The sequence below is a fragment of the Hippichthys cyanospilos genome, chromosome 3, assembly GCF_059441005.1.
Source record: "Hippichthys cyanospilos isolate Australia breed blue-spotted pipefish chromosome 3, RoL_Hcya_1.0, whole genome shotgun sequence".
Taxonomy (NCBI): Eukaryota; Metazoa; Chordata; class Actinopteri; order Syngnathiformes; family Syngnathidae; genus Hippichthys; species Hippichthys cyanospilos.
Genome location: NC_142371.1, coordinates 23,795,632 through 23,818,819, shown reverse-complemented (window position 1 = coordinate 23,818,819; position 23,188 = coordinate 23,795,632). Strand labels below are relative to the sequence as shown.

The 23,188-nt window shown below is 38.6% G+C and overlaps 1 protein-coding gene across 4 annotated transcripts in view; it reads left to right on the top strand.

Annotated features, from left to right (window-relative positions):
* The window catches only part of satb1b (SATB homeobox 1b), a 77,945-nt gene that overhangs the window by 12,443 nt on the left and 42,314 nt on the right, over nucleotides 1–23,188 (top strand). For 3 of the 4 annotated variants that reach the window (XM_088410604.1, XM_088410603.1, XM_088410601.1), the window contains exons 2-4: nucleotides 14,533–14,778; nucleotides 20,065–20,241; nucleotides 21,315–21,441. In XM_088410604.1, the coding sequence (XP_088266730.1) occupies nucleotides 14,562–14,778; nucleotides 20,065–20,241; nucleotides 21,315–21,441 (521 nt within the window). In that variant the 5' untranslated portion in view covers nucleotides 14,533–14,561. Of the gene's footprint in view, nucleotides 1–11,461; nucleotides 12,332–14,532; nucleotides 14,779–20,064; nucleotides 20,242–21,314; nucleotides 21,442–23,188 lie in introns of those variants that run through there. The other variant, XM_088410602.1, reaches the window with a different exon arrangement.

Sequence of the window (23,188 nt, the reverse complement as noted above, 5' to 3'; positions counted from 1 at the left end):
ATGCAGTAAAATCAATGCAATAAATCCTCATAAAATGCATCTCAAAATTGTAATTATAATGGTTTTATATGGTCCAAAATTTGAACAATAATTATTTTTGTACACAAAATTTTGCATGACCCGCTGCAATCACATAGAAGTTGTGTTTTGAAATTTTACATGTTATAATTATCTGCTGGAAATTTCAGCTGCCTAGTGTTTTTTTTCCATTGATTCTTACATGCTATAAAAAAAAAAAAAAATCAAAGGAATTTCCATTAATTTGCAACATAATTCCAAAGGTCAAAAAACATTACATTAAATTTGCTGATACCTGCAGAAACTGTTAAAACTTCAGTGATTTCACCTTCCCCAATTCGAGAAACTGACATATATCATTTAACTCCAACTTTGGTTTTGACTGTGGAATGTGAAAAAAAAACTATTAAAAAAAATAATCACCCCAAAAAAAAACAAATGCTGTAGTAGGGAACGTTTTACTGTAGCGTGTGAATTAATATTTCTTACAGTGCGATACCAATACTACAGGGCGGGCTGCAGGATGTGGGCAAAAGTTGCCTTTCGGCTTAGCATCGGGTGGTCATGATGTCACCGGAGTCGCTCTCAGTCTCGCTCGGCGTCTATTTCCGTCTGCCTCGCACGATTAGAAAACAATTAAGCACTTAGGAGACAACTCTTTGTTCATTACACCTCTTTTTTTTTTCTTCTCTCGCCTCCCACACTGCCGGGCGGACATGCAACGAACGTAAGAAATCACCTTATTTCACTGCTAATTGAAAGCCACACTCGCCACGCGGTGAAAAAAGAAAAAAAAAAAAAAAAGCGGGACTAATTGGATTTGTAGAGGAGAGACGTTCCGGAATATTTACCCAACTTATTTCGCGCTTAACACAGACGAGACGATTACGAGCCGTGCTCTTCACATGAGGTTGTTAATAAAACATGCAAAGCATCCACTCCACAATAAAGTGTGTGTGTGTGTGTGTGTGTGTGTGTGTGTGTGTGTTTGTGTGTGTGTGTTTTGGAAGAAGAGCGCAGGGAGGATGACATTGTAAAATTGTCAATAGCTGATATGAAATGATGACAATTGTCGCGTCTTGCATTTCCTGTTTGTTGGTTTTTCGCTTTGTTACGCACTGTGAAACCTGTCCGCCCACACACACACCTGCGCACACACACATATTCACACACGCTAAAGTCAAATCACTCGTTTGTTCCAGGAATGCAACTTTTTTTTTGTTTGTAAATTGTTCATTTCATTTTCATTCATACGCCCACTGCACAATATTAGGAACAACTGCATAAAGCCTCTCAATTCTGACTTTAGAGAGATAATAATACCATACACTTAAAAACATATTAATAATAAGTTAGCTATTGCAGTTGTGCTGAATTATATTAGCAGTGTTTGTGGTATTTTGGGTTGGAATCATTGTTTCATAAAAATCAACATTTTACACAGTCTTTATAAGCGTTGAGTGGGCGTGTCCCAACTATGAAATACTCCCGCCCCCTCAACCAGAGCCCCGCCTCTCACCTGCGCTCTATGTAATGTGTAAACAAGCCAACATTAGCCAGAGGTGCTACCTTGCTAGCATGAATTCATGTAACTTGTTTCTTGTTAATTCTTGTAACTGAAACTCTAAACGCTCTAAACTCTAAATCTAAAATTTTATAGTCATTTTTTGCATGATCTTTTGCATGTTTTTGTTTAAACTTTTAACTTTTTTTTCTTGCTTATTGTGATGGATATTCTGTGATAGGTTCAGCAAACTTTTTCTGTCTCTGATTGGTTAGTTGCTTTTTTTGTTTTGTTTTTTTTCGGGGGTGTGATACTACTACTACTACTATTGTCAAAGATATACAAAAAATGATATACCTGTACATATTAAATGTCACATTTTTGACATTATATAATATTACAAAAAAGTGACTTTTTGTTATATTATAATGGATACCACTCACTCTGAAAACAATTGTTTGAAAATTAACTCAATTATACCTAATATTCAAGACAAATTCAGCCAACTTTCTGTTTGTTTGGTTTTTTTTTTTGTACTGAATAACCCCCCAAAAATGTTTTGCAAGACAACCCCAAGAATTGGGTTATTTTATATAAATAACCCAAAATGTTGAGTCAAACTGACCTAAATACTGAGGAGGTCCTTTTTTTTACCCGCTATTGAGTTTGATTTAACCCAACCAATCCAAAACACCACTACAAAACAATCAAAATGAGCATTATATTAAAATAAATAACCACATTCATTTTATCCACATTGAAAGTGTACCTTTTTTTATGTTTGGTAGCCATAAATAACACATTAGCATCAATACGGCAGATTAATTTACTCAAGCGGATGTTTTTTTGGGAGGGATTATTAAATCCTTTGCTGCCTCCAATAACGCTATTGTGTGTGTGTGTGTGTGTGTGTGAAGCTGAGACGTCTCTTAAGACCCCCGTCACCTCCCCGTCGCCCACCACTCAGACTAATTTGTATTAGTAATCGCAAATAATGCTATTAATGCCCATTAGCAGCGAGGCGATGGCGAGCATGAAGACATTACAACACCTACGTGCACTCAGCCTCCGAATAAAGACGTTAGCTTCTCGCCGAGCCAATTCTTACGCATTTCCATAATCGTTCCAGTCTCCTCTCCCATGAGTGTCTGTTTTTGCCCCCCCTGAATAAACAGAATATTCGGGTTCCGCAGTTCAAAGAGCTCGGGCCAGGTGAAGCAAATGCGTAATGACGACTGACATTTAAACGCCTTCGGTGGCGTACGAAGAATTTTTTTGCTCTTCGTTTTTTTTTCGTGACAATTATAGAAGTGTGTGTATCCAGGCCATGGTGCTGCAAAGCCACCTTGAGCGCAGCTAAATCTGCATTTAGTTCGGGATGAACTAGTTGTTTAACCCTTTTGTATTTTTTTTGACAGTTTTTTGTGTCATTTTCTTTCACATCATTCTAGTAGTATTTTAGCCAAGGGATGCCACACTAAGTGGTTGAAATTTGACATGTTGTCATTATCTGGGTGAAATTTCAGCTCCCCAGTGTCTTCTTTCAATGCTTTCCCCTTTAATGTAAAATGCCTTTGATGTAAAGATTGAAAGAATGGACAAAATACTACTCTGAGCCCGGTATTTTTAAAAATCTGCCAATTTCCACTGATCCACATTTCTTCACTGATTCAAAGCACATTCAGAATATTCACACCGGTGAAAGACATCCCGGGAACTTATTATTACAATTTAAAAAATCTGAATAAAAACAATTTAACTCCATCTTTCCATGTATTACAATTTATTCAAAGTTTGACCATTCCAACGTCAAACTAATGAACCCATTCAAGTCATCTTGGGAACAATGTTTTTGACACATTTGACAAATTTGGACATTTTCTTTTTTAACAGATTCAAAACATTTCAGCTTCAAAATATTCACCTTATCTAGTAAATCTTGTGAACGTTTTGAAAAAAAAAAAGAACACTGACTCAATGGGCAGAAGATAGGCAGAGGACATTTCTAAGGACATGTCCAAGTCTAGTCTCAAGCCAATGACCACGAGTCCAAATCAAGTCCAAGTCCCAGGCACAAGTTCACTAGGAATTCCTGAAATTATACATCAACATTCTTACAAAGAAAGTAAAACTTACAAAGGGTCGTGGGCCAGATTTCACAGAGACAAATCAAGGTGTGCGTCCCTGACTGACTGCTCTCAAAATCACACCATCCTTCTCACTACAAAATGTAATATCAATAGGGGCCAGAGGGGGCACTAAAAACAAAGATCAAGCCAAACAAAGCACAAATGAATGAACTGTTGAACTAAATCGGTTCCAAAACGGGTACCCGGTACCAGTTGATCCACGGACGGCGGTTGGGGAGTATAAGCCGATTTGGAGCATTTTGACGCATCTTTCAACGCCGACAAAATATTGTACTGTATGACAATGTAGACAGTAGTGGCACCATATGCAAGGTTGGATTTCATTCTTTACCTGGAAAAAGAATGTACGATTCTACCTTATTCAGTTCTTTAGTAATCACTGTTTGAAACTAGGTCGTTTGAGTGACACTAAGCTATTTGGGACAAAAGGAGAAAATCCTTGCACATGTATACTTCCACACAAATATTTTTTTGTTGCATCCGAAACATCTCCCGAGTCCTTTCCTTCGGTATAACATGAACAAAAGCAGTGAAAATGTGTTTTTGAATGCAAAATAACAGTTTGCATATGTTTATAACTATATTACAACAATGTTGGATTGGCATATGAAGAGGAGCATTGGTCATCAATCCATTCTTTAAAAAAATAAATGAATTCTAAATGAACCTAAGCATTTTTACACGATGCAAATTCTCGTCCATGGCACTGAAAGAGTTACTGTTCACGTTTAAAAGAAGAGTCTGAGTCAAGTTTGGAGCCTTTAGTAGACGAGTCAAAGTGGGATTGCAAGTCTCAAACTTTTGACTTGTTCCTCATTCTTCCACATTTCTTGATTAATTCCAACCGTTCCAACTTGAGGTCCACATTTCACCAATTCTATTATGTCCACATCATTTCAATTCAGCCTAATTTGAAAGTCAAACAACAGCATCCGCATTCACATGCAATTCCTGAATAATTCGTATTCTCCAATACCCCCCACGAAAAATGTTATATGTTAATTGATAATCAGCAGTGTTGCTTCGCCGGTGCGTTCAATTCAAGCCTGCGCCCCTTCTGGATGTCAGATTCCTTTTTTTTTTTTTTTTCCTGGCTGCAGCCATGTCACTGCCAAGCTGGCTGGCTGGCAGCGCCGCCACCTGTTGGCCGTGCCAAGGCCTGGCAGGGGTTATCGGCGCTCTCTGATGGCGCCCGACAATCGCCGTGGAAATGACTGCGGCTGTTTGCGTCACACCGCGGAGAGAAAAGGAGCAAATTTCCCCATCACGGCTGAAAAATAAGAGAGACGCGGCGTAAAGCATGTTGACACACACCTTGTTTTTTGCGGCGGCTCTGCACGGCGCACAGCGAGCGTGTGTGTGTGATGCAGAGCCTCCTGTTTATTTCTTTTAGTAGCTCCGCCAAATTGGTCATGTTTTTGTTGGCTTTTGTGAGCTAGTTATCAGGATTACACCACGAAAAATATGACGATTGGGCTTGTGGGCGTTTTGAAAAATTCTGCCCCCGAATCCAGCTTCACTGAGCGACATGAAATTTGGTAGGCATGTCTATCATACGTAAAAAGGAGGTCTCGATAAGCCATGCTTGAAAATGGAGTCTGCTATATCTGAGGGAAGAGGCCTTTTTAGTATTCGTTATTTTCAGGGGTCCTAAAAAAATGTCACTCGATTACATGAAATTTGGTAGGCATGTCCTATCATGTGAAGACGGAAAAATCGTCTCCTCATAATATGTCTGGAAATACACAGGAAGTCTGAAATTTTGTGTTGGATTTTTGTGTGTAGGTAAGCATACCGGCCCTCGAGGACTGGACTTTGATATATTTAGAGTTTTAGAGTATTAGTCTCATGAGTCTCAAAAGATGAGCCTGAGTCAAGTCTCGAGTCTTTCGTGGACGAGTCAAAGTCAGATTGCAAGTATGTGTGTGTAGATGTGTGTGTGCATCCTTGGCTTTTGCCACATTTTTGGTGACCCCCCCACAAGCTCAGACCTCTTCATGATTTTAGGGTGAAGGTTTGAATTGAATTTTGATTAAGCAATCTGTTGTGATGGTTAAGGTTAGGGGCTATGCATTTTGTGTATGTGTTTGTGTGTGTATGTGTGCGTCTGTGTGTGTAAGTTTAGCTCTTGTAGCTAGTTTCAAACTAGACAAGTTTCATTTTGCAATATGGAATTCGGTAGGCATGTCTATCATGAGTGTACTCACTAAATGTCTCATAATGAAATGTCTGGGAATATGCATGAAGTTTGACATTTTCACTTTTATTTATTTATTGGAAATTCAGTTTTGTAACAAGTTTCCAAACATGTCAAGTTTCACTTGGTAACGTAAAATTTGGAAGGCATTTTTATCAAGATTAGTGTCATGATGACATGCTCGGAAATATGTATGAAGATTTACATTGGGTTTTTTTTTTCATTTGGACCTTTCAAGGGGTCTTTCAAAGACATACCAAACCTAAAGTTGTATTTAAATAAATTTAGCTCTTGAAACAAGTTTCAAAATTTGTCAAGAAATCTGCCATTTTAATTGAAATTGGATCTTTTTTTCAATTGTCTTTTTAAAAACAAACTGCATACAGGATTTTGACATTTGAAATATACTTTTATTTTTATATTTTTAGGTGTTCTAAAATTAAAAAGTTTCACTCTGCAAAATGAAACTTTGTAATCATGTCTATCGTGATGGAAACACACGCAAAAAAAATCTCGGGACATGCTTGCAAGTTTGATTTTTTGGATTTTAACTTCATTTTCAATAATTGCATTTCGATAAGTCCATCAAAGACAGAGACAAAAATATTTTTGTTTTGTTTTCATTCTATTAAATCCAGCTCCCATTTGCAATTCCAAAACAGGTCAAGAAGCCATTTTAAAGTCTTTTCCATTTATTCTTTTACATACAAACCGTTAAATATTTTTGATATTTTCAAAACTTTTGAAAAATAGAAAAAAATGGGATTCGAGCCAGCTTTGTAAATGTAACAAAATGGCCACCTCTATTTCATATTCCGCTTTTGCAGTATTAATCAGAATGTTGTGCTTAGGCTAGTGGGAACGTGTAGAACATTATTATAAAGATGATCGTAAAGAAAAAAATTGGCTTCCCCTTTAAAAAAAAAGAAAAAAAATGAAATAACACCTTTCCCGCCACCGACTCAAAACTTGATGATCAGGCGTCGTTCTGTCTCAGGTGACAACGCTCCGACTTTAGTTTCCTGCTCGAAAGTTCCGTTCTCACCTCTTGCGGGGGATTTTGGTGGGACCAGACAAACTTTTGACCTCACACATTTGACTGGAACAATACTTTGGGGTTACACTTCTTCCCCCATTTCTCCTAAGACTTTTGATTTGATGTGAAAGTGTCTGTGGTCGGCGTGTTGATTCAACAGCGGCTTTGCAAAGACGAGAAGATTATCGCCTTTACGCTCGTGGACTGAAAATATTTTCACACACGTTCTGACCTCTGCAGGATGGCTTGCCACTTCTTGTTTTGTTGTTCGTTAGCAAACGCACAGCACATCCTGTTTGTTGGTTTCCTGTTCTTATATCTTCACCACCTTTGATTATACAATACAGTTTATGCAATAATACTCAAAATAAAGTCAGCAGGTATGCATAATTGCGGGGGATCTTTTGAGATCAAACACAGACATGAATCAGAATTGGACTTTGCTTGTTTTTCGAAATGCGATATCATTTTCAGTTGTTATTGAGTGGATATACAGTTGGAGGACCGAAAGTGCCAAAATTAAATAAATAAATGTTTCAGTAAATAATTCAATAATTAATTAATTATTTAAATGTTTCATTAATCAAAATCATTATCATTAAGTAATTAAAAGTTTCATAAATTATATAGAGGATTAAAAAAATTGAATGTATACCTAATTAAATTACCAATGATATATGTCAAAAAATATTTAATAATAATTTATACAGTTATTTACAATATAACATTATTTTTCTTCTTAGGTCAATATTTCATTGCAATACTTTGATATTTAAAGAATTAATTTTATCTGTCAAACTCGCTCATCAAAGTTAGTGGGCGGGGCTGTAGCTCAAATCTCATCCAATCCAATTCATTAAATAGATAAATAATTTTGAAATATTTACTTTCAAAATACAACAATAGGTAATTTAATTAATTAACGACACTATTAATCAAACATTGATCATTTTATTCCATTTTTAATTCATTAATGAAACATTTAAGTCCAGGCTTTCCCCACATTTGAGTCAGCAGGGTTTGTTAAAAAGTGATCAGTAGGAATGGCAACTGTGTCGGCATCAAAGTGCGCAGAGTCATTTACTTTTATCATGCCAGCCTATATGGAGCACCATTTAGCTATAACGGAGCATACTTAAAACAATGTTTAGCAGCGCATTACTTTCCATTCTAGAAACATCCGATTTTAGATCAATTCCCCCCCTTAAATGTTGGTCTAAGAGATTAAGTTACCTGCTGTAACAGCACATTTAGGATAGCATTGTGTGTTAAAAAGTGATCAGTAGGAACGGCAACTGTGTCAAGCAGTTAGCAGAGTCTATCACACCAGCCTATATGGAGCACTCAAGTGCTGCTAGCTTGCGGCTAATTTATGCTAGACTCAGCTATACCGGAGCCTGAGCCACCAGTAAACACTGGCATCAGGTGGCGAATGTTATCATAATTAAGTCGCTCATTAGCGGCCTGAATTGGAGATTGAATTTGATTTCAGAAACACACTATGTTGTTTATAGGAGAGCTGGGCTCAACAATTGCAGTAAAGATTAGTAAACTTCAAAATAAAAGCATATCAAGTCATAATACCCGTCTCAGCCCTACGCAAGTGATGTACTGTATGACGCTCGCCGTGCACATTTACAGAATGCGGCGCGGCAGGCTTTCATAATACCCCCATATCTCGCTCTTTTATTCTCGCCTACTTCCTCTCTTTGCGGCAAGTCGGTTCTTCCTTGACAATCACAACACGTTTTTGTGGTTCAATTATAATAATATGATGCGATACACAAGATGTGGAGAATCAAAACTTTCCCACGTAGATGTGCAAGTCTCTAAACCTCAAAGCGATCCATTCCAATCAAGTTTGGTCATGCTTGTTATGTGACATAAACATGAAATGTTAATGACAGTTTCAGGATGCCTGATACGATTTGTTTTTATTTCTATTAATTTCTTCCCCCATTCGTTTTCTATACCAGTGTCTCAAATGAGGAGGTTCGTAAGTTTTTAACAGGGTTTCTACAGATCAGCAAATCTGTTTAAATGTATTTTAATACCGTGGCAAGAACAATGCAGATTTCTTTTCAAATTAAAAGCAAATTACTTACAACATGTAGCAACAGTTTCCTAAATTGTAATGATTCATTTTATTCAGTTTTAGGTGGGTGCGCATTGACAAAAGTGACAAATTCACCAGTGCATGAGCCAGAATAAATTAGACAATTTCATACGATCAATCATATACTACGCTTATGTTTACCAATACAAATATAGCTCTAAAGTTGAACAAATCAGACTGAACGGCATCACACACAATTTTAAGTCTTGCAAAAATGTTTTGCGCTGGTTGACTACTTGGCTGTGAAAAAAAAAAAAAATCAGTGTATATGTACTAGCTAAACTCATTAAGGAAAACCCCACTCCATAAGGGGAGGCCAAAGTTCAAATTCAAAACCCCCCAACCTCAATTGTGCATCCGATGTGCTTAACCACTTGCGCAACACGGCGCCCCATTGCTTCCTATGGGAATAAACGATTTTGAAATCCTAACACATGGGACCCAACCTGAAGAATTAAGTTGAATCAAATCTCATTTGGATTTATTGACACATCAAAGAGACATCAGCTGCCACTATATATAAAAAAGGATCGCTTTATTAATTACAATGTCAGCTTGCGAGTGTTTGCACAATCTGTGTGCACTCTCTCCACGCGCGGCTTCCTCGAGCGTCGACAGTTGGAGGTTTTGTGAAGCTTGTCAAATATTTTTGTTTGGTAAAACGCAGCCATGTTAAGTAAGGTATGATGACCTGCTCCACTGGTTTCCTTGGCTCTGGAGTAATACAGCAGAACCCGGAATGCGCCGGTGACTTGAATGCAGCTTTTGTTTATTGACAGCGCCTTTGTTTTGTCATAATAACTGTCAAGAAAAGACAAGTGCATCATTTATTTGTCTTTCTTTTATTGTTTCTTTCCTTCTTGATTTTGATTATGCTTCTTTGTGCTCCATTGGTCGATTTTTTTTTTTTGTATGAGACAATACACAATACATAGTGTAGGGTTTAACCTGATGGTAGGTAGAGATAGCTTAGCTAGCTAGCTAGCTAGCTCAGGAGATATAGATTCTGAATGTTTTGTCCATTCATATTTCTCCATTTGGGGCCTATTTTTGCATTGACTAAAAATCAAAAAACATTTACAGTAACTTCTGACGAAGATTCCTCAAAAGTAGCTTCTTGAAAGTCGCTTTCGAGTCATTTCTGTTATCATAACCAATCATGGTTCATCTTGCCAGTGTCACATGACCAAACTCAGAAAACAGGTAAGCTGAGCGATACTTGAGATTTTGATCGTAATCGATACCAAGTTAGGTTCATAAAATATGATGGTATTTTTGATCATTTGCACTATTAAGTAATGATTTCTTAACAGTGCCAGAATATTATTGAAGTTCTACATTTAGCATGAATAAACAAAACAATACAAATAAATGAAGATGTAGAGGCAGACACATAGACCGGAATCAAAGCAGGACTCACTCAGGTAAAACTGGGATTCAAAATATGTAAATATCAATAAACTGTGCTCCAAAATTGTATTAAACGATACTGAAATTAAAAATGATTGAATATGTAGCACAATAGGTGGACAAGTGTGTACCATCCGCATGCACTGAAAAAGTATTGCATGGGAACCATGACAAACCCAAAAGATAAAAAACCACAAACGATCAGTACTACCCCTTTGGTATTTGTACGATACCGATACAGACTTTAGTATTAATTAATTCTATCAATAGTTGAATTGATATGAACAGCCCTAGTGAGGTGTGATTTCTCATTTCCTGAGCAAGTGGCAAATGGTCGTGTCCTGGATAAAAGCAGATGAAATTTGCCACTTAATTCATAATCCAAGCATGCAATATTAACCAGAATGCCATGATTAGACGGGTGTGTGTGTGTGTGTGTGTGTGTGTGTGCGTGTGTGTTGGGGAAAGGGGGGGGTACACAGAACATTATTTTGACAAAAAGGTTTTTGACTTGACTTCCCCTTTTGATATCAGGTCTTAAATTGGTTGTTATTACCTATTATTGTAATGTGATATCATCTTTACGTATATTAAGTCATATTTGCATTCATGGTACAATAAGGCTAATTTACATTTTCGCGACTCAATTCCAGCTAAAAAAGTTCGACAACCTTTTCCACTTTGATGATTTGTAAATACAAACAAAAGAGTGGCCGTGCAAATATGAATGATTGATTACACGGATTTATAGTTGCCACTGTTGCTAATAAACGGAGCGGGCCTTCTCACTCCAATCAAGATGATTAGAAATTCCTCCGCGCACTTTTTCCTACTTGACCCCCCCTCCAATCAGGACTTTTACGGCCGGTGCAGGTGGAATCATCCGCTCCTCTCCGGGGACTAGTTTAACGTCAGTTTACCCCCGCCACCCCGGAAATGTTGCAGCCCCCGCGGCCAGCACATGGCGCGGCCGAGGGGGAGAGAGAGTAGCGGAGAGAGATCGAGCGAGCGAGGGAGGGAGAGAGAGAGGCGGAGGAGGAGGGCGATGAGTCAATACAACTAATAATTTAATGGGGACACGCAGGGAGAGCCGGAGCGAGAGAGGGGGAGAGACCGAGAGGCGGATAGCCGAGGCACAGCGGCTCCGAGCCCGAGCAGCAGTACACCTTCCTCCGCCTCCTCTTCCACCTCCAGGCGGCAACAACAGCGATAGTTAGCAGCCCGGCGTATGAGCACCCGGCTTGGCAGCGTCGTTTCTCCGCGACATGGAGAAAGTGAACGACACTTTTTGACCTCCTCTCCTCTCTTTTTTCGCTCCTTGTTTTTAATGTGGCCAACCTGCTCCGTGTCGCGTTCCGGTTCCGCGCTACTAACAGCTGAGGGGACGGCGGCTCGTTTTCGCCGTCTCGCTAGCTAGTTCCGAAGGACCCGGGGTTGGAAGCGCGGTGTCGCCGGTGTCTGTGGCGGCGGTGGCGGCGGCGACCATGTTCCGTTCCGTACGCCGCCCGCTTCCCGGCGGCGGCTAGCGGGCAGACTGGCAGCGTCTTCCCCTCACCATTCCACGGCCATGTTTGTATTTTTGGGCGAAGTAGTGGCCAATTGCTCACTTTGCACCCGCTTGTTGTTGTTTTTGTTCGGTTTGTGAGCGTCCATGTCGCCGGACGGCGTAAGCTAGCGTAGCGCAGACATCCCAACACCAATACCGGTCGGTGGTCCCGCCTCTCGCCCGCCCGAGCCTCCTCGAAGCCGGCTTGACTTCCGCGCCCCCCCATCTCCGCTCACCTTCCAACAGGAAGTTTTGTTCATTTGATATTTTTATTATTTTTAAAACTTATCAATCTACCCTGGCCAAACTTGAAGAAAAGAGGAATCCAAGTGGTGGCAAGCTGCTCCTTTACAGGTTGGCACTTCTTTTTAACATCTAATTCCTTTATTGCAGCCTCTCATGTTTTATTATTATCACCAATATTGTTGTGATTTGTAAGTCCTGTTCCGGATTTCGTTCATGTTGTTCCTTTACTGAAAGTAAAGAATGCATGACAAAATGGTGTTCCACAAATCCGTAATAACTTTTCGTAATTGGAAAGGAGCAGTATGAGGAATATAATTATTATTTATGAGGATTTGACGTTGATCCCATGGTGTGTATTCCTTCTGTATGCCCTCCGCCGCCCCACCCTCATCCCTCACTTTTCTGCCCTAATTGCAGGGAATTACTTGGCTCATTGCTCGTCATGAATGGGGGGAGTTGATGATCTTTGGACGTGGGGGTGGTCGAGTTTGTCCTCTTTGACAGGGCCAGTGAATTAACACGATGCACTGACATGCATCGTGACTCTTACACACTCGTGCAACCCCAACAAATGGCCTAATGGACACTCCAACCCAGCACGGGTGTATTTAAACAGACGCAATTTGTGTGTGATTTTTGTTTAGATGCCGAGTGTGTTGTGTGCAACTGTACAGACAAATACAGGTTTCAGCTTTTCATTGATATTCTTTTCATTGCCTTTGCGCATTTTCCATCGGTGACTTTCTTCAGGTTTGTGATTGGCCTTACGGTTTGCAGCATATCATGCTGTTTGACAGTGTAAAATTATAAACGGTTAAAAAAAATGACATACGTAATTGGGTTTAAGAATAAAAAACTCTTTTTGCCACGTTTTTCTCTTCCTGTGATGTGCTAGGTAAAACGGACTCATTTCAGTTACAGCAATACAATACAGAATTGAATGTAAAGGTTTTTTTTTCCCTTGTTTTTGAATTTTGGATGATGACATGCATTGCAAGTTGACACATTTGAAAATCAAAACAAATTGAACTAAAACTTTATAAACACAGTTGTACCTTTTAAAAATGACATGAGAATTATTTTTACTCATATTTTTAACACTGGATAATAACACAAAGTGGTGTATTTTAAAGTGACAGGAATACTATAAAAAATAGCTATAAAAGTAGACAAAACATTTTGAGAATTCTTTCCATTCTTGTCACATTTTTCTCATGTCGAAATATGCCATTTAAAAAAGACAGAAACTCAATAAAACACTTTAAAAGTAGTTCAAGTGTCTCATAATGACAATATTCATAGAAATATTTTCAAATCAACCTATTTAAAACATACAATGATAAGAAAGCAACCTTTTAAAAACAACATTGCTTTGGGGAGTTGTTTTAATCTCTGACGCTTTGGGATAGTAAAACTGCAACCTGGGTCAAACTGAACCATTTTAAAAGTTAAAGAACGAGAGTTAGAAATAAATACAAGTAGTTAAAAAAGTAGGTAAATTACTGTACATGTTATGTGTGTGCATTGTTGGGTTGTAACTTACAAATATTTTTATAATATATTCTATCACTTATCCAATTGATTTAAAAAATATATATAAACCAATAAATTGCCTCCACCAAACCCAAGCAAAGCCTCAGCCCTGCGTGCTAGGCTTGAGGATCCTGCACTCCGCGGTAGGCATCCAAGCGGAATCTTTCCTGCAAATTAATGTGTTCTTGCTTAAAAAAAAAAGAAGCTTGTTTTGCCCACTTCACGTGGGACTCACTAGTGGGACGTCCATACATAATACATGCACTTGAAGAAAAAAATAAAAGCAAAAGAATGAGCGATCACGATAGAAAAAGCAAGGCTAACTTAAGTACTAATAGGTGTTAGTAACGTTTAAACTTAACAAAAGAAAACGTCTTACATTGGCCCAATTTTGAACTTTTGCTACAATGCTAAGGAGGCATGAGGATTTAAAGTGTTCCAGTTAAGCTGTGTACTAGTTCCCAGTGAATATTAATTCCTTGCTAACAATAATGCTAACAATTAGCAAGACGGCAACTACTGTAAGTGGCAAAACTCTTGATATTTTTGTAGCTTTCAAAATCTTATGCTCACAATCAGGAAGATTGCAACATGAGTAGAAAAAGCACCGATGCAAATTAAATTTTACATTGTGGCCTGCTACATGCTAACCTGGTACCGGTTCCTGTGCTAACATATAGCTAAATGGTACTTTTGCCACCCCCGGGCTGCAATAACTATGTCCTAGCAGGTTTGACACCCTTGTGCCAACGTCTCTCTCCTGTCTCTCCCTGCAGGTGACCGCAGCGAGTCGAGGGTTGCTGGGATGATGATGGACCATCTCAGCGAGACGTGTCTGGGCAAGGAGAACGCCGAGCTGGTCAACAGCATCGCCGAGGCCAAACCCCCGCCGGCCAAGCTGCCCCGCATGGAGCAGAACGGCAGCCCTCTGGGGAGGGCCAGGCTGGGCAGCACCGGCACCAAACTGGCCGGCCTGCCCTACAAGCCGGCCAATCACCTGCTGAAGACCTGCCACAAGCGAGGTGTGTTGATGACTTTCATCCCATGTTGTGAATAAGCAAAATGCTTCTATTTTTGGAAGTGGCGTCCACAACAATAACCGCTTTTCATTTGTCGAAACAGCACTTCATACGCGACCCTTGGTAATCAGTGTGCAGATTCGGGCACGTGGCGCATGCAGCGGACACATTGCCGAACACAAACACCAAATTAGAGACACGACTACTTGTATGCAAGCAGTTAAAAAGTTACATATCCTCTCATTGAGTGTCATATAAAACACAACCAACATTGCTGTATTGTTTTTTGCAGAAAAGTTTCAAAGTTTGCTACCATTTGGGCTTGGCTAACTTTTTCTAATGTGGTCCTAAATTGATGAAGTAAAATCCTGAATTTGAAGGTCCCAAAAGCAAATATGCCATTCAATTGGGCCAACAGGCCTAAAATGAGGACTGTCCTATTTCCTGGTCACATTATTTTAGCCACAATCAAATATCAACAAAACTGGAATTAGGAAAATAGTTTAATGCTATATTGCCACAATTGAATATTACACAGTTCTCAGTCTTTGCCAATGATTTTAAGCCATTATCTTCAAACGTGTTCAAATAAATCTCTGAGCTTTCTTCACAGTGGTCTTTAACAGTAACAAACGACGACAGAAATTCAATCATTGCATTTGACATCATTCAAGATAAAAGTAAAACAAAAGAACATTTAGTGTCCATTAAATAGTTATGTAATTGTACTTTTCAGTAATATGTCCAAAATTGAGAGTGACAATATTGATTTTTGATGTTACTCTACAGCAGTGTTTCCCCCACTCCACGCGCTGACTCTCTATAAAAAAAATTCTAAATATCCTTAACTTTTTAACATTAACAAAAGGAAAAAAAGGAAAATAAATCAATGTTAAACAACTGTTAATTATTTTTTACAGCATTTATAGGGGTTACAACTTAGTCTAAAACAGAAAAAAAATAACGGAGTGAATCAAAGTGCCTGAAACAATAAAAAAAAAAAGATACAAATTCTTATTTTATTGCAATTACATTTTACATGACAAAAACAAAGCCTTTTCTCTGGGGTCATCGCCCGCCCCACTATTTTGAGAAGCACTGTTCAACAGAAACTAATTATACAACATGTTGGGCAATTGTTTTTTTTTATTTGTTTATTCTTTTTGTCTTGAGTAAATAGCTTGCCATCATATTGTGGCACTGCGAACGCCTTTGAACATGACCTTCTGACTACATCAGACCAATGAATAGATGCACAAAATGTATGCGATGTGACTCTTACAGTTAAAAAAAAAATCCCAACTGCTTTTTGTAAACAGGCTCAACATTACTCTAAATTGGAAAAGTGTGATGAGCTGGGGTTTTTTATGGCCTAAACAATTTGTAGATTTAATAAAGATTTGGCGCATCAATAAATAAAAGGATACAGAGTTGAATTCAATCACACTCATTGCCAGTTAAAGTTGAGTAGGACATGCCAGCTCTCATCTAGCCACCCCCCCCATTCTCCACTGCCTGCCCTGCATGCATGCTCTCCAAAACTCTTAAACTTTCGTCACAATGCTCCTTTAGTCATCACAGCATGCAAACACACACGCACGCACGCACACACACACTTATTGTGGCAGACAATGGCAAACAGAGAAGCACTGTGAGAATCATCCCTGTGTCGTGCTGCAGAGCTGCTGCTGTGTCATCGCTCCACCGACTTTTTTTCGTTTACCCGCCCGCAACTTTCCCGTCCTCCAAGAGCCACTTTGCTATTATGACATGTTTTATTCCCAACCCCAATCTGTTCAAAATTTTGGGGGTTAATAAAAAGGCGGAGTTAGGGTTTCAATATTTTGTATTTTTGAATTTGTTTGTAGAAGGTTCTGAGCCTAAAAAAATGAAGGACAAATATTCTTCTGTCGGCCTTAGTTTTACACTACTAAATAACACTAGAAAAAAGAAACGCAGAAATAACACAGGCCGTTTATCCAAATAAATCTTGTTAATCGGTGATGAAGTGTTGTACTGGTGTAGCACTGGTGGTATGCGAATTATATTGAGTGTAATAAAAAAATATTTTGAATTGAAAAATTAAATAATTTCAATTTAAAATATATTCTGATATGTATCAAATCTTCGGAGAGAAAGGAAATGGCATGTTTACGGTGGTGACGAGTTCATTCAAGTGTCTGAAATATGACAACAAAAAGTCATTGCATCATACCATCTCAAATTACCCATATCATATAGAATCGTAATCGTTTCCCCACTGAGCTAAAGTGAATTAAATCATCCCACTTTCAAATTCAATGCACTTTTTCATTTATCTAAACCATAATGAATATATATATATATATATATATATATATATATACATTCGATGATGAACGGTGTTAAATTTTCAAACTGCTCCAGCTTTTCTGTTATTGTTTTTGTTTGCCCGACTGCAACTTTCCCATCCTCCAAGAGCCATTTTGCCGTTATGACATCGTTTTTCTTTAACCCCGCCAAAGCTGTCCAAAAAGAGGTGGTGCTTTTTCTTAATAGTTACGATGTTTTGTTTTTGAAATGAGTTTGGAAAAGCTGCAGGTTGCGAGTCATAATTGCACTTGGCTTGAGTACAGTGGCTTTGTTTGGCTGGGAAGGCGTCCTCGGATGGGCCGTTTTTTCCTCGCCGTCGCTCCTTTTAAATCTGCGACCGCGGCGCTCCAGCTGAGAGAGCCTAATTCCTCACCTTCATCATTCTGAGTGGAAGGGCCGAGGAGAGCACAGCATTCGTGCCGTGCCACCCGCCAAACCTTCATGATAGGGCCCCTGGCGGGAATTGCTGCAAGCCTAAGGCTTTCGAGCACTCCTTTACTGTATCCAATAATAGGTGAGATTTTGTGACACATGGTAAAGCGACCATAGCTTTGGAGGGGGGGGGGGGGGTTGTTTTAGTGCTAGCTTTGAACAAATGCAAAGTTATGAAATAAAACTATATAAAATATTGCTTAGTAGTTATTTTCATTCTCATGCTGTCAAGAAAGAGAAAACTATTGCGAGTAAAAGCGGCTCTAGAAAGTGGATGGATGTATAATACCATTTTGAAGAAATGAAAAAAAAAAGACCTTCGCTTGCATAGTTCTCTCAATAATACCGAAAGTGTGCTTGCTTGTCGCTCACTTTACTGTAAGTTTACTGTAAGACTGACACATTCTTCAAGGAAGAACTAAACATTATAGTACGTATATTTACCCGGGCTGCCAAACGTATGCGTTAACCTTGCAGATTAATTCAAATGTTGTAAAGCACCAAAAAAAAAAAAATGCTCTGTTAACAGTTCAATTTACTCGCCGTGTAGCTACTCTGCGCACGTTGCAACCAAATTGAGGAGTCACCTGCACCAAGACAAACAATTCTGGACTTTGATGCAATTTATTTCAAAGAGGTCACACTGTTGTATTGTGGTGCTGATAGGCAGAACTAACCTATAAGTAAAACGTTTTGAGATTTTTTTTTCAAGCGCTGGCCAGCACTAATATTAACTAAATATAAAAAATGTTCAACCAAATTGTATACTGTAGTTTCACCTCAGTTTGCTAGCTTAAGGCAAACCTAGTATATAAAGGGAAACCTCATAGCTTGGCTAATAAAACCGATGCGTTAACGACGGAGCGGCAACACATAAAAATATTCCACAGGCACACCAAGTGTTACAAAAGGACTTGCCAAAGTATGAAATAGCATTTTGACAAATGTTCATCTTGTAACAAAGATGTGAAACCAAACTTTTGCTTGCCTTATTTTTGTTATTTTAATATTTCAGATGTAAAATGGCGTTCATTTGACCAATTTTGGCTTGGTTGGGCATCCTCGGATGTGCCATTTCCCCCTTTTTTCCGTTTGTAAATTTGTGATTGCGGCGCTCCAGCTGAGAGAGTCTAATTTCTCACCTCCATCATCCGCGGCCGAAGGGCCTCGCCGAAGCCTTGGCGAGAGGGCCCACAGCGGGCATTGTGTCCGAGCGCCGGAACAATATTTACCGCCGCCCGTCTGCGGGCTACCCGGGAAACAAAGCCGGTATTGATCCCCCCCGCCCGCACCTCTCAAATGAACCTACACAGCAGTCTTTATTGTTAGATCTTTATCTATTAAAATGGAGGCAGGAGGAAAAGCAGCCCTTTCAGCACATTCCCTGCCATCTGTGGGCTGATTGATTGTTTTGCCAGGGCTCTGCGCGCATCTTCTGGAATGCCAGGGATTGGAAAATATTAGGACGTTATGTCAGTTTAATGGGCAAAGGACAATAGTGTGAGAACATGACCGAGCTCTCATGGACTTAACATTTTACCACGGTGTGCTTCAAAGTACTTTTATGGTTTGGGGAATGTGTGTTTTTATATATTATTTGGCACCGGTGGGGATATTTGCAGAGTATTTGAACTTTTAGCCATGTTTGTACAAGGATCCAAGCGTATTCTGACGAAGAGGCTCATGAAATCTGTTTGTCCCGCCCGAGAATTCCAGGTCCATTTTCGGATGTTGGCCTCCAAGACACATGAAGTTGTTTGCTAATGAACATATGCACAATTTCAAGTTTTTTTTTCTTTTTAAGTTTTCTTTTTGAGTGGTAACAAAACAAATCACTCCTTCATAGGTTAACAAACCTCTTGGGTATACTGTATAAACTTATGGACACAACTGTATAGGGCCCAACTGATTAAAAACATATGACAGAGAGAGCTAATGTCCTTATAGCTCCATTAATTGCATCACACAATTATTTATGTGAACTGAAAAGGAAGGTGTTTTTATTATTTTATTTTTCCGAACAATATATTTACAGTCGAACCCTGCAGGGATTAGGTACCACGCTTGCTTGTGAATCGTGAAAAGCCACATATAATTGACACCTATTAAAATGCATTTGGCGGAAACAAATACAATTTTATTCATCATTATTTTTAAAATTAACTGGCTGACTAATTGTAATCCTTTTTTTTTTTTCAAGCCAAAAATCTGCATTGCCATTGGCCTAAAAAAATCATATCGGTCAGGCACTACAATTGTTAAGTGCTTTTATATATTTATATCTTTGCTTTTTTATATTTTTATAAAAGTCTGAAGAGATCAAAACATTTTCATGGATGTATCTTATTTACTTCAATTTTTTCATCCTCTTGTCCCAAAACATTTGTTCTGCTGTTACACACTGAAGAATGATATTAAAATGGCTAAAATCACAGCTTTGACTGAACTCACAGAAAATTTGTTTTGTGTGCGTATATCTACTGTATGTGTGTCCGTGCCTGGCAGGCAACATGCTGCCCGTCTTTTGCGTGGTGGAGCACTACGAGAATCCTATGGATTTTGACAGCAAGGAGGAGCACGCTGAGTTCGTGCTGGTCCGGAAAGACATGCTCTTCAATCAACTCATTGAGATGGCATTGCTTTCGCTAGGCTACTCTCACAGCTCAGCCGCCCAGGCCAAAGGTAAGCGCTGCTGTGGCCTCTCACTTTTGTTGCATTAATGCTTGTTTAACTCAAGAAACGATGCACAAAAAAATGAAATGAAACATAACGAGAGCCCAGACATGCAGATTACTTCGCAGTGCAAAATATATGATTGCATATGATCAGATGTTATATCTGTTCATAAGTATGTGCTGCAGAGTTCTGTGCTAGGTCAATTTTTTTTTTCTTAACCATTTTTGTGAACTTACAGGAGCTTACCTAGCACAAAATACACAGATAGTGCACATACAGTGGTGCTAGTGTATGAAGACATCCCGTGCATAAACACAATGCTTTTTTTTTTGTTGTCAAAAGATTAGTTGGATTTTGTATGAAAACAATGAAACTAAGGCAACAATGTTCCTTACAATTCCAATTTATTATTAAATACTTCTATAATATAGCAAAAAATAATGACCTGATTTGGTGATTTATAATAATAAATACCACCATGGGAAAGACTGGGAATAGAAATAATCTGCTCTAGGTTGTAAACTTCCGTAGCCTGTTTTAACGCTCCTATAATGTTATGGCCTGATCAAAAGATAAATAAATAAATAAAGAGGGATGCAATTTTAAAAAAAGTTTTTACCACAGGTATTTTTTTATTTTTATTTTTTCTCATTTTCAAGCAAGCTGTTGCTCCTGTAAAACTTTTTTAGTAACTATACAAGGCCATTATTGATACTGTATCTCCCCATAGCAACAATTTTTTTTATAGTCTTACAAAATTTGTAATTAAATGTCTTCTGCAGTATTTACTGGTAGTTACTTTTTAGTTTGTCCTATGATTATTTTAAATTAAACTTTAATTTTGCATGCACTTTCCTATGCATTTATTAATCACTCTCATCTTGTGGGTTAAAAATCCCAACATACATAAAAAAATACATTAAAATATAGCAAAAATCTTTTTAAAGAAAACCTCTATCTACTGTCACATATTTGATTATGTTCATAACTTCAATCTAAAACTGAATAAGAAGAACAGACTTGCCTAACTTTGTAACTTTAGAATGATCCTTAGTCACTGTGACTCCATTTTCCACCAGGTATGATCCAGGTGGGCAAGTGGAACCCCATTCCCTTGTCGTATGTGACAGATGCTCCTGACGCCACGGTGGCTGACATGCTGCAGGAAGTCTACCACGTGGTCACGCTCAAGATCCAGCTGCACAGGTTAGGACATGCAAACGCATGTGTTGGTTATTCCACAACAAATTGTTGTCGTGCCTCGAAAAACCTGGAGGGGACTTGCAAGTGTTTAAGAGCAGGCAGGATGGCTATCCATGCATTCAAGGCCAGCATGTTGGAAATAAACACTGTGTGTTCCTGCGTGTGTGTTTGCATGCAAATGTGTGTGTCTTAGTTAATGGAGGTGGAAGACAGAAGAAGGAAGTAGGGAAATGGTAGAAAAAAAAAATGGAAGAGCAGATCTCCAGAGGCCTGCTGAACACTGGCTTAGCATGCAGCTGGCACTGGTTCAACACCAGTGCCACTTGGATGATTGTGTGTGAGTGTGTGTGTCTCACACCTGCAATGTGTGTACAGTATATTGATGGACGGCAGAAGACAAACCACATTTTCGCTCGTATTTAAGGATTTAGGAGAATGTAAAATAGCCACACGTGGTTGCATTCAGATTTAAAGCCTAAGCCTGTTATCTTTCATAATACATAAGGTAATAATAAAAACGTAATAACAGAAATAAGACCAGCACAATATATTTTCTTACCAATATAAAAAGACGGTTGTAAGTGAAGAGATATTTTTAAACTAGTTTTGTTTCTGCGCTTTATCTGATTCAAAGAAATGTTTTCATGTCATGTGGTAACATCTGTTAGGCAAATTCCAGAGCAATCTTTAAATGAATTTACTGACTGTTATAAAGACACCGTTTATGATCCTAATCGCTGTGCGTCGAAAAGCCTGTATCACAATGTTTTTTTTTCTTTTAACAAAATATATATTTTTCTTATTAAATGAAACAAACTATTGTTTTTCATGAATTATATATGTAATATGCCAATGTATATATCGTAATGCAAACAGATGTTTTTTTTAACTATCTGGCCAGTTTTGACTTCAATTGCCTTCAGTTTTATTTCAATATTTCTCTAGACCCTGTAAAAATATAAACACATCTTTGTATGTGTGTCCAAGTACGTGTGTAAGGTGTCATAATTGCTGGTATAATGGAATATAGTTATGATCCATACCACTGTTGGTAAAGGTATGGGAGCCCTTTGGATTTTCGAAAATTTCAGCAAATTTTCATAATAAAACATAATCAAATATTCAACTAAACAACAAGAAAAAAAAGGAAACAGCATCCTTAAACTAATACCGCACAAACAATAAAATGGTTTCATATTTTTATAAAGCATAGCAAACATTCACGGGACAAGGAGGAATAAATAAGTTGGACCTTTGGGTTTAATCACTAGCATTCACATTCACTAAATGTTTACCGGTAAACCATCAACATTGTTATCAACCCATGCCTACTACCACTGCACAGACATACAGTACTCTCACAGGCATGCATGTGTTGTCAAACGGTTTAGAAAAATGTTTGGATAGCATCTCATACCAGAATCGCTCTGCAAATATCGAGTTCGGAAACCACTAGAATTGTGACTGCATCTTTGTAGATGGTGACATTGCATCACTTTGGAGCACAGATCATCGCAGCTTTTGAGTAGAAGACAAAGATTAGGGGCTGAATTTTGTCTTGTCCCATTGATCTTGAGAGAGAAAAATGCCAACAGGCTGGAAGTTAGACAAATTTAGGCATTTCACACTCCGAGTACGTCTATGTAGCATATGGACGGAGTACTCAGCGCTCACTCTGCTTTGAAAACGCCTGGCAGTGAGTTAGCTAAAAATTTTATAGATATTGCGGGGCTGTAGTTGAACAGCGATA